Genomic DNA, 13,527 nt, shown 5'->3' on the forward strand with positions numbered 1-13,527 from the left:
AAATAGTGAAAATACAATAAATAAATATTTTTAAAATATTGATTATACAAAACAGATCTTAAATATTTTTCTTTCTAATTTACATATATATTTACGAATAACATTTATTATCAATTTGGAGTGAATAAAATTTCACAGAACGAGATCAACATTGAGACTATATGTGAAAATCATGACTATATATAGGTAACATATTAACAGCAAACAACTCAATATAGTTCAGTTTCTAAAAGAATTAATTCAATTTTCAATGTATATTAATGACACACTATATAATGAAACACCATAATTGATAATGAGTTAACAATTAAACTAATAATATATAAATAAATGGCACAGTAAAATTTTATAGTCTTTTCCAAAGGTTCAAGATAAAATTCGTAAATTAAAAATATTTTTTTTTTTTGATTCGTACAAAAAATTGTATATATACAAATAAAAGTAATGAGTATTAAATGAAAAATAACTATTTTAATTTAATATTTGGCAAAGAAACTTAAAATAAAGACTTATTTTATAAATCTAATTTGTACTTAAGGAATATATTTATTATTATAAAAACCAAAAGAATGTATATGTTTAATTCTTTAATGGAAGTAATATTCGAAACTTGTGTATGAATAACTTCTGCTCCAGTTAGGGCACTTAATGGTACTTCCATCATAATTGAAGGACTCTTTTGATGTATTAATGTTGTTAATCTTTCAGTTTCCAATATGCACATACGTAATTGAACACTGGATGGTGTTATATTAATTGGTATAATTACTATAACAATATCTCCATCTAGCGTCACCATTCCTTTAAGAGAGCATTCTTTAACTGAAATATGCCTTTCTAAGGCATTCAATAGTGCCGTCAAGGTGATTGTATCCTTATCCTTCTCGTTGTCCATCATGTATAATATTCTGTCTAACTGTTTAACAAAATAATAATATTACATTGTTTATTATAATTGATAAGGGTTGATACAAAAATATTATTTTCTCTTTCCCTGACTTTCAGTAAAGATTAAAATTTTTTCCCTAAATTTAATGAAAATATTTCAAGAGATTTTCAATTTTGGATTGCACGACTTTTTTCTATTTTTTAAAATTATTAAAAAAAAATATTAAATTAAATTGTTTGCAAAATCAATTATTTTCAATAATTTAAAATAAATTCTTTGAAAATTACATGATTTAAAACAGTTTTCAATTGAAAATTCAATTATTGTCTAAAGTTTTTCAAAAAAAATTTCACCAATTCAAAATGAAAGTTTCAATTAATAATCTCCTGAAATTCAATTATTATTGCCAAAAATTTTAACTCGAACTCTTCTAAAATACAATTATTTCTAAATTTTTGTGTCTAAAATAGGAAATTGTTGAATAATTTAATTTTAATCAACATTTTCGAAAATACAATTTAAAACTTTTTTTTAATTCAAAATTCTCCAAAGTTTTTTTTATTGTTTAAAGCTTATAAAATATCTACAGAAATTTCAATTTACGAAAATTTTAATTAAAAATATTCTGAAATTCAATTAAGTAGTTCCACAAATTTTAACTATTGTTCTTCCAAAACTCAATTATTTCTCAAATTCTTAACTTCAATTTCTTTTTCAATTAATTATTTCTAATAATTTGAATCAAGTTTTTCAAAAATTCAATTATATAAAATGTTTTTTAATTATCAATTCTTTAAAATTAAATTTTTTTTAATATAATTTTTAAAAAATTTCAATTCAACTTTATTAAAATTTTAATTGAAAATTTCGAAGATTAAAAATACAATTTTTTAAATAATTAAATTGCATACCTATATTTAAAAATAAAATTTCTCCAAATTTAAACTGCTATATTTCTTAATGTTTGATAACAATTCAATTTTAGAATTTTTATTTGAAAAACTTTTAAATATAATTGAATTTTTAAAGAAATATCAAAATTATAAAAGTAATTGAATTTTGTTACATATAGTTGAAATTTTTAGAAATGATTGAATTTCCAAAGATTTTTGTAAATTTCAAACAATAATTAAATTTTACAGAATTAAAAATAATTTATCAAATAATTTTAAATAATATTTTTTCAAAGCAATTAAATTTTAAATAAGATTTAAAGGTAATTCATATTTTTGAAAATAATTGAACTTCAAATGTTTTTTAATGGAAATTTTTGGTAATTTCTGTTGTTAAAGAATTTATAAAGAATTACAAACAAAAATTGAATCTCATAAATTTTTAATTGAAAAATAGTTTAAAATAATTGAATTTGTAAAAAATTTCATTAAAATTATTTAAAATAATTGAATATCGGAAGAGTTATATTGGAAATTATTAAATTTCAGAAAGTTTTAGATAAAATTTTTTAAAAATAATTCAATTTTAAATCATTTTTAATTGAAATTATAGGTAATTTTATTTGCTGATTTAAAAATATTTTAAGCAATTATTAAATTTCAAATGTTTTAAATTAAAAAATAGTTTAAGATCATTGAATTTGTAAAGAATTTTATTACAGTTATTGAAAATAATTGAATTTGAGAAAATTATTAATTCAGATTATTTGAAAATAATTGAACTTCAAGTGTTTTTTATTTGGTATTTTTGGTAATTTATGTTAATGAAAAATTTAAAAGAAATTACAGAAAAAATTGAATTTCAAAAGGTTATAATTTGAAAAATAATTTAAGATAATTGAATTTTTGAACAATTTCAATCTAAATTGTTAAAAATAATTGAATTTTATAAGAATTAGAGTAGAAATTTTTAAAAATAATTGAATTTCAAAGAGATTTTGTTAAATTTTAGACAATAATTAAACACAGAATTAAAAATAATTTATCAAATAATTTTAAATGACATTTTTTTCAAAAATTCACGATTAAAATAATTGAAAAAAAATCATAAAATCCAATGCCTGAAAATTTAATCTAAATTACCTGTTTTCTTGAGTAATAAATTCTTGCGGCACCTCCACAAATTGGACAGCATGCACCTGGAGGAGTAACTCCAATACAATGTGGACTAATCAATTCCGGACATGAAACAACATTTGTGCAACGAGGTTTTGCTTTATCATTAATTAATCCAACCGTAACACATGGTCCCAAATAATCAACAATAGTTTTGTCGGCTAATGCTGCACATTCATTGGAATAAGTTTCGCCATTAATTCCGCACACTGATTTATCAAGTTTACAATTTTTTAAACACACTCCTCTATAACCTAATGATTTTCCAGCTTTTATCATACTGCAAAGTGATTTGTGTTGATGATTATTTTTATCGCAAACAATCTCCAATGTTTCATTATTTTCATTACAATTCATTGAAACGCATTCATATTGTCGACAAGGTTTATAAATTGATGACAAGCATATACGACTTTTTCTAATACATTTCTCATTGGAATTACATGGATTTGACATGCAATGATCTTTAGATGAACAACTGCCAAATTCAATTTCATCGCTCATAAATCCAGCACATTTGGCTAAACACGATGATGCATAAGTGATACCCAATCGACTACAAGTTGGAATATAATGTGTTGGACAATCACAAGGTAATGCAGGTGTACGATTGTCAACACAATTTTTTCTAAAACATTGAAGTTCACCCATAAAGCAACGGCATTTATTGCATTCTAAAAAAAATGCAGTATTATGAGAAATAAAACGATCTTGCACCCAGCATGATTTAAATGTAAAACAATTTAAAATTTTACATTTTTCAATTCCATTTAATGTGCATTGGCATATTTTATAACATCCTTGTCTTTCAAAGCGAGGAATTTGAATCCATGAGCCAAGAGTGACAAGTTGTTTAGACATTTCACCTAAAGTGCAAGCGGGTTGACAATTAATAATTTCCGTTTTATTCCAAGATGATAAACATATTTGATTACTTGCGCAAGTATTATTTTTACATGGTTCATGAATATCAATTATTGTCTGATTATTCAAATGATGATAATCTTTTAAAAAATATTTCATTGAAATACAAGAATTTGTTGTCAATGGCAAAAATTTTGAACATAAAGATTCAGCTGATTCAAATTTTGATGTTGTTGTCCAATCTACACATGTTGTAATAATTTCTAAACAATCATTATAGCAAAGACTAGTCTCATGTGTACTGAAGTCACAAGGTTGTAAATGTAAAATACAAGCAAGAATATGCAATTTTTCTTTTGAACACATTGAAGTTGTTCTAAGTGATACTTTCAAATTATGAACCACTTCACTTTTAATCCAGTTGTCATATTCTCGTCTTGCTGCTTCATCTGCAGCAATTGAACACGATCTAAAGAAAAAAAAATTATTTGTTTATATAATATATAAAACATTTAATTGTTTTAATAATTGTTTTAATAAAATGCGTCTTCTTTTAGTATACAATGCGGATCATCTTTATTTCAATTATTTAATAAATTTTAAACTAAAAATTAATCACTAAATTAATTATTTTTAATAATTTTAATGAAATTCTTTACAAATTCGATTATCTTAAACTATTTGTCGAATTAAAGAATTTATCAAATTAAATAATTGTTTGGAATTAAAAAAAAATCACCAACGGAAATTATCAAATATTTCAATTCAAAATCACTTGGAATTCAATTATTTTCAAATATTTCAATTTAACACCTTCTAGAATTTTCCATCCAAAACTTTTTGAAATTTAATATTTTTAATTATAACTCTTCCGAAATATAATTATTTTTTTAATGAATTTTATAATATTTTTCGAAAATTTCAATTGTATCTTTTCCAAAATTCAATTATTTTCAATAATTTTAATGAAATTTGTCGAATTAAAGAATTTATGAAATTCAATTATTGTTTAAATTTAAAAAAAAATCATCAAATAACATTATCAAAAATTTTCAATTCAAAATCACTTCTAAAATTTAATTATTTGTAAAATTTTCTATCTAAAACTTTTTTAAATTTAATAATTTCAACTATAACTCTTTTGATATTCAATTATTTTTAATAATCGAAAAATTCGAATTATCAAAAAAATGATAAATTCAATTATCTAAAACCATTTTTCACTTAACAAATTTTCAAATTCTATTTTTGTCTGGAATTTCTAATAAATTTTTCGGTAACAGAAATCATCAAAAAAATTTTAATTAAAAATCACTTAAAGTTTAATTAAATCACTTGGGAGTACAAATTATTTTCAAAAATCTGAATTGAAAATCTTTGAAAATTCAATTACTTTTCAAAAAATTTTCTAAAATTATTTGATAAATTATTTTTGTAAATTTTTTATTTATTTAAATTTAATAAAGTACTTTAATAAATATGCCAAACTTAAAAATTAATTATTAGAAATTCTTCCAAATTTTAAATTGAAAATTCAATTAATCTAACTTTTAATCCACTATAAATTTAATTATTCCACATTGTAATCATTTGAAATTCAATTATTTCGCATTCAAATTAATTTTTGTAAATTAAATTATTCTAATTTTAACCAATAATTCAATTACTTAAAATTATAATCGATTATAAATTCCATTATTCCACATTCCAATCAATTAAAAATAAAATAATTAAATTTAGAGAATTTTCAACTGAAATATGTTTTAAATAATTAAATTTTTATGGAGTTAGAACTAAGATTTTTCAAAATAATTGCATTTTTTGAAATTTCAAAAAATTATAATTTTGTTGTAAATATAAATATTAATTTGAAAAATGATTTAAATAATTGAATTTTTGAAAAATTGGATTAAAACTGTTGAAATAATTAATTAAACAAAGAATTATTATAGATAAATATTTGTGAAAAAATTTTTTAATTGAAGTTAAAAATTTCAGAAATAAATGAGTTTTTTTTAAGGGCAATAGTAAAATTTTTTTGGAAAATTAATTGAATTTCAGGTGATTTTTAATTAAAATTTTCTTCTTCAAGTTAGGATAGAAGGACAGACCAAGCATTTTATTATTATATAATTAATATAGATGATACCTGAATGTTGTATAAATATTATTGTTGAAAATTGAGCAAAATGAAAGGCCTGTACAACCAAATTTGCATGTATTTGCTGCATCTTCAATGCAAATTTTCAATTCATTTTCTTCTTTAGATGCTAGACATTCATTTTCAAATTGTGTCCATGATAATTGCCAATCAGTATAATATGTTCTTCGACATAAATTTTCACAAGCAGCACTTTTTGCTTTTGCACAACATGAAAGTTTACCTCCATCCAATGGAAGTCGATTTAATTTAGAAGGTACCAATTTCAATAGACAACTCCACATTGGTGAATGAGGTTTTACAGGACCACATTTTATTTCTAAAGCGTCTAAAATTTCTTTTTCCGTTTTTGTTGAACGAAGAACTCTGCGGCAAGTTTCCAAACATTCTCGATTATCAACCTGCTCACAACAATCAGTATCTGTCAACAAAAAAATAAATAAATTAAAAATAATTTTATTATTAATTAAAACATGCATCAAGAAATTCAAAAATTTCTTTATGGATTCACAAAAAAAATTAACTTTTTTTTTATATTTAATATTTTTTATTAGGATTTATTTTATATAAATTATAAATTTTTGTACACATTATTTTAAATTTTCATTATTTATTTTGTTTAACAAAATACTTCAAATTTTATAGAAAAAAAAATGCAGTTCTTATAATTTTAAAAAATTGTTTAATTTCAAAACTGAAATGAAATTCTTTTATTTTTTCCATTTTTTCACTAAAAATAAATTCTCCTTTGTCTTTCATTTTCTTATGATTTTAGCAATTGAGGGTAAACCTCAAAGTTTCTTTTTAATTAAAATATTTTCTATATTACAAAAATTAAGAATTAAAATTTATTTTATAGTAATTTTTTTTGTTAATATAATTCTGTACCCTTTCTTCGTCATTTTGTGTACCGCGCCAAAAATACAAAAAAAAATTTTCATTTAAAAAACTTAATTTATCATAGAAAAAAAATTGCAAAATACCTTCTTTTATGCTTGGTAATAAACAAATCGCAAAATATAAATGCAACGTAAGAAGCACTGTTATTAATATCCACATTTTTTACAACTGTTTATTAAGATTTCACTAATAAAATGGTAAAACATTTTTTCTATTTTATCTCATCTTCTAACATTATTATTAAATATTAATTTAAATGTAATAAAATTTAAATTATTAAAAAAAAAAGAACAGTTCTTTGGTATTTAAAAGTTATTTTTTTTAAAAAGTTTTCACAGTAACTATAAAGCTTTTGATGAGTAATAGAATGAGGAGATGGAGAAACGTGGAAAGAATGAAAGAGGGGAGAGAAATTGATGTCTGAGAAAAGCATGAAGAAAAGAAAATATAAGAAAGAGACAGTAGTAGAATATTTATCTTGAAAGAGGCAAAGGAGGAGAAATATATATATATATACATACATGAAACAACCCACAGAATTTTAACGTCATGAATTAGTTTTGCTTTTTTACAAGATATATTTACTGTGCGCGCACATGGTACTATAATTGCGAACGGCGAAAATATATATTTAAATAGTTTCTTTTTTTCTTTATTAATTAATATTAATACTTTTTTTTAAATAAAATAAAAATATTTTTTTTGTCAAAAATAAAATTAAAAATAATAAGCTTTTATTATACACAAATTTAGAAAATTAATTGTAAAAAGTTTCTCTAAAATTTTTATAAAGTAAAGAAAAAAAATCTAGTTTCTTCAAAAAGTGATAAATATTTAAAAATACATATTCAATTTTCTTCAAAATATTAAATTTCTTCGAAGATTGATAATTTTTTTTTATTTTTACAAAAATTTTCAAGATTTAAAAAAATTTTAATATTTCAAAATATAGTTTTTTCTAAACATTCACTAATTCAAATTTTAATTGACTCTTTACTCATTCAAATTTTAAGCAAACTAAATTAATTAATTCTACTTTCAATCTCAAATTTTTTATTTAAATTTCAATTTCAATCGATTTAAATTCATATATTAATCGAAATTTCGAATTAATTTTTATTTTGATTAGTCTAAAATTTTTATTGTCAAAATTTGAAATTATTTCTATACTTAATTTGTTAAAATTGTTATATTTTATTTCAATTCTTTTAAATATTTGATGAGTATCAAATTTAATTATTCTAACTTCGATTTATCGAATTTGTAAAATCGATTTACGTTTTAATTTATTTAAATTTCAATTGGTACGAAAATTTCAGTAATTCATTTTTATTGATGAAAATGGTAGAAATTTCAATTGATTTTATTTATTTCTTCCTGTACACAAAGGGCAGAAAAAAAGTCCTACGAACAAAAAAAGACAATAATTAATATAAAGATAAATTTAATTTCAATTGATTATAATAAATTTTAATTCACTTAAATTTCAATTAAATACAAAATCTCAATAGGTACAAATTTTTTATAATTATTATTATTATTTAAATATTATTAGACATTTATTAAAATTATTTATTTCTTAAAAATAAATTTTTTAGAACTGTAATTATAATGAAATTTTATAATTTTATTGTGTAAAAAAATATTAAACACTAACCTGAACTTATATAGTAATTAGATCCTTTATTACCTGAAGTTGAAAATTCGATCCAATAAATAAATTTGATATTCAAATTACGGCACAATGTTTCAATGGAAATTTATCATCATTTTCAGACGTAATTTTGCAAATAAAGTCCGCCATATTCAGTCCACCATTTTGAATTTGATATTTCACACTTCCAAAATTAAATATTTAGTTGAAAGAACATAATTTTCTTCAGACAATTCAAATATATGTATTATTTATTATTTTTTCTAAATTGAAACACAGAAATTATTATATTTAATTATTATTATTATTTACTTCATTAATTAATTATTAATTAATTAATTAATTAATTAATTAATAATTAATTATTATTAAACATATCAATTTATACGCCAAGATTGCCTTTTTGTCTATAAACGTATAAACTTATACAGAAATAAAAAAAAATGTTTTTTTGGCCTTTTTAAAGAAATAAATTTTTGTAACATATGTAAGTTTCATTATTGCAGATCGCATACAGCATATAATAAAGACAACATTTTTTAAAAATACAATTGGTTTATTTTTTTCATTCTAAAGCATCATTTTCTGAAGTAATTTATAAAAACTATTGTTTTACAAAAGTCAATTTTTAATTCAAATTATTGAAATAGTTTATTATATAACAATATAATAATACCATTATATTTATTTTTTATTTCGTCTTAAAATATTTTGGTTATAATGCTCAGTCTATAGTAGTCGATATTCATTCTCATTAGAGAAATTGTGGAAAACAAATGTAACAATATAAGATTCTAAAATTTTTATATTGTAAAAGGCACTTATGTTTAGTTATATAAATATATATATACTTAAATAGAATTTATTTAACAAGATTTCTTATCCCCATTATATAAGTATAATTTTTTAATAACATTTATAGAATAGTTTTTATATATAATAATAAATTTTGTTTCCAAAAATATTTATTTAAAAAAAAAAAAATATTTATTAATTTACTTTCATATCTAAATAAATTTATCATTAAAGATTTTTTCGCAAAAAAGTGATTGTTTTTATTGTCCCTTAAATAATTTATTAAAACAACATATAGAATAAAATATAATAGAGAAAAAACGGCCTTTATATGGAATATCAATTATGTGTACTGTTTTAAAAAAATCAGACAAAACGTGATAAAAAAATTTATTTTTTTAATAATGTTTACTAGTAATAATTATTTTTAAAAATTTTCTTTTGTATATGTTTTAAATTCTTAAAATTTAATCTAAATTCTTAAAATTTTACCAAATACAAATAATTTATTAATAATCTTTTTTTTTTTTAAAATTAAAATTATAGTTCGCAAACTTATTTCATATTTTGGGCCGTTCCTTACATAAAATTAATTACTTCATATTATCTGAACATACTTGATGTTACTTTTCAATTCTATATTAAATATTATTTTTTTATTAAATAAAGTTTAATTAAAGACAAAGAATCTATATGATTAATACATTTGAAGTTCAAGAAACTATATTTATTGAGATAACATAGGTTTCCTCAAAATTTCCGTCTCCCTTCAAGGGATTATTTATTATTATTATTATTATTATCATTATAATTATTATTAATGATAATAATAATAATAATCGATTTAATTTAAATTTTTGAATAACAATTGAAGCGCTCTGAAGAATAGAATTCCTGTCATCAAAATTTTATTTTTTTTTTTGTTATTAAAACCTAGTTAGTGACATACTTAATAAAATGTCTATTCTAAGTTTAATTAACTGTAATTAAATAAATTAGTATTAAATTAGTTTTTATAATAAAATTTTTTAAAAATTTAGAGAAAAACGTATTTCAAAACAAATACAGATAATAACTATTTCAAATGGAGGGACCAATGAAATTTCAGCTGATCAAAAATTACTCAAGTTAAAAAACGCCAATTATTTATGTCATTCTATTTATTATGACATATCAAGATTTATAAAAAAAAATCATATTTTTCACCGTATTTGGAATTTATTTTCTTTCAAAAATTAAATTTTTTTTTAAAAATCATACGAATTTTTTTCCAAAAATCCGAGAAAAGACGCGTTAAAATATTTAGTAATAAAAAAATTATGAAAAATCTCTTCATTTTTTTGGTTTTTTCTATATATATTTTTTAAAAGAAAAATTTTCCCATACTTAAATTGTTTTTAAAATTTATTTTAGATTCTCAATATAATGTTAGAAAACAAATTAAAATCACTATATTCATAAAGAATGTAAATTTCAATGAGTTGTAATTTCATTGATATTAATTCATTGAAATGAAAATTTGAAAATGATAAATAAATTCATTAAATAGTTTTTAAACAATCTGATACTAAAAACCCGTTAACTGATGATACTTATATAACTGTTATTTGGTTAATAATATATCATTCTTTTTTTCTTTTTTTTTGGTAATCCAAAGCAACTGTTTCAATGAATTTAACTATATAAAAAATCTTCACTTAACGTAATGAAAAAAATTTTGTCTGAATTCAAATTTGACAGTTGTTGTGTCTAAAAAAATATATATATATATATTGTAACATTTAAAAATACATATACGTAATTTTTATGATCAATTTAGTACTTTTTACCAAAAAAAAAAAAAAAATATATTCTAAAATGTTTAATTCTCATTAATGTAATGTTTTAGTCATTGTTTTTGATTTATATATATATACATTTCTTTTCGAAAATATATTTTCCTAAAATTATAATACATATTACTAAAAAATAGTGCTGTACTAGACAATTAAGTATAAGAAAACAGTTTTGTATGACTTCAGCTGAAGTTTTAAGTTCACAATTTAAGAATTGTGAATTTGCAAGAATTAATAAAAACTTATCGCAAAGTTAATAAAAATTAACAAATTGAATAGTTTTTACAACAAGAAGAGGCTCTAAAATTAATTTATTACAATTTTTATTTAACAGAATTTAATTACCTATAGAATTTATTTTTGGCAGAATTTTTATGCGGCGCATAATTATCCCACAAAAATCATTAGTTAAAATTTTTATTTTAAAGAATTTTATTAGATATAATTATTTTTTTAGACGAATTTTTATTTTTTGAATTAACATTTGACAGAATTTCTTTTTAAACAAATTTCTTATGCATCGAATTTTTTTTTTTTGGTAGAATAAAACGCCGAATTTTGATTCCTCCGAAATTACGAATGACCGAACAAACAATCGATTTTGGCGCGATTTTTAAAATTCACCAATCAAAAGTTATCAAGAAAATTGTGATTGGTGGATTTTAAAAATCGCGCCAAAATCGATTGTTTGTTCGGTGATTTGCAAATTCGGACAAATAAAAATTCGGCGTTTTTCAGAATTCTACCAAATAAAAAATACCTAAAAATTCTTTTAAAAAGAAATTCTGTATATGTAACGTCATGTACATAAAGTTTAAAAAAAGTAACTGTAATAATTTATTTTTAATTTTTCTGAATATAATTTCAGCTGAAAACATCTAAAACTCTTAACAGTTGCATGTGTTCGTCGTAGTAAAAGCGTTTTTTTTTTATTATTAAAAAAAGCGGGGAGTAAAGTCTTGGATATTAGGTAGAAAGTGACTAAGATATAAGGTGAAAATTGAGATTGAGAAAAATTTATTTTTTCCGGACCCTGCACCTATAGAGAAAAGATTTCTTTGATTTAAAGAAATCAATTTTTTTGACTTGTTTTCTTTCATTCAAAATAAAATTTTCTTTGAAACAAAAAAAAAAAATTCTTAGTTTTAAAGAAAATTTTCTTTGATTCAAAGAAATGATCAAAACTCTCGTTGTTGAAAATTTTATTTAACCTGTCTATTGTTTTTTATATTTTATTATACCAGTCACTTTTTTCCTTCTATCAATTAAAGAATTTAAACCCCGTTTTTTTCTCTTTTGAAAATAATCCGATATAAAAAAATAAATATGTTTAGCGAAATTTTAAGTTAAAATATAACATGTATATTACATTCAGTATATCTGTGATTTACATACCTAAATATACTTATTTTCTAAATTTATTATTACTAATCCTCTCTGAAAATTAACAACTGGTATCAATATACTGATAAATTAGAGTATAAAATGTATTTTTTTTTTAAATTGTCTTTAGCAAAGACAATAAGTACTTATTCTTTTTTTTAATGCGTATTCAACGCATCTATTATAAGTTTTTCAAAACAATGGCAAGTTTAAAATTTTTATATCAAAAACTGTATATAGAACGAAAGTAAATACATTATTGTCATTTTTATAAAACTAATACTAATAATAAATATTAAGATTAAGGGGAAAATATTATATAGTTATAATAATTATTAGAAAGTAAATTTTTAAAAGTTATTTTATAATAAGTATAGCAACAGTGCAGTCTTGGCAAGAATCAAATAAATGATCTAGTTTAATTTATTAAAAATTAAAGCGTTCTATGTAAGGGGGAAAAACGTATGTTTTTCATATTTATAATTTACAAATATTTTGTAAGAGCAATATAGAAAGTAATCCGATAATTACCGACGTTGTGGAGATATATTAATTTTTTTTTAAAATATACTTGATCTTTATAAGAATGTGAAAAGGATCTTCTACTTTAGAATTCAAAAAAATATTAGTCGTTTGAAGATATAATATCGTTAATCGTTTGGAGAATTTTTTTTTTAAATTTAAATTGAAAACTTGGTAAATAATTAAATTTTAAATTGAAAATTTTTGATAATTATTGGATTTCTAATTGATTTTGAATTAAAATTTTGGGTAATAATTGAATTTTAGTTTATTTTGAATTGAAATTTTTGAAAAATAATTTAATTTTATTGTGATATTTTTTTTTAATTATAAACAATTGTTAAATTTCATAAAAATTTTAATTGAAAAAATAATTTTGATATAATTGAATTTGTGATGTATTTCATTAAAATTATTAAAAATAATTAATTTAGTGAAGAATCATTTTAGTTCAA

The 13,527-nt window shown here is 20.3% G+C and overlaps 1 protein-coding gene across 1 annotated transcript; it reads right to left on the reverse strand.

Moving 5' to 3' along the window:
• Positions 1–164: 164 nt before the first annotated feature.
• Positions 165–7,264, reverse strand: LOC127276903 (reversion-inducing cysteine-rich protein with Kazal motifs). The gene is made up of 4 exons (XM_051297598.1): positions 6,967–7,264; positions 5,972–6,404; positions 2,926–4,291; positions 165–916 (listed from the first exon to the last, which is right to left on the reverse strand). Exons 1-4 carry the CDS (start codon positions 7,040–7,042, stop codon positions 515–517), a joined length of 2,277 nt encoding a protein of 758 aa, XP_051153555.1. The 5' UTR covers positions 7,043–7,264; the 3' UTR covers positions 165–514.
• Between the last annotated feature and the right edge of the window lie 6,263 nt (positions 7,265–13,527).

Source organism: Leptopilina boulardi, unplaced genomic scaffold (genome assembly GCF_019393585.1).
Source record: "Leptopilina boulardi isolate dan_hultmark-lab unplaced genomic scaffold, ZJU_Lbou_2.1 LbouV2_155, whole genome shotgun sequence".
In the NCBI taxonomy this organism is placed as follows: Eukaryota; Metazoa; Arthropoda; class Insecta; order Hymenoptera; family Figitidae; genus Leptopilina; species Leptopilina boulardi.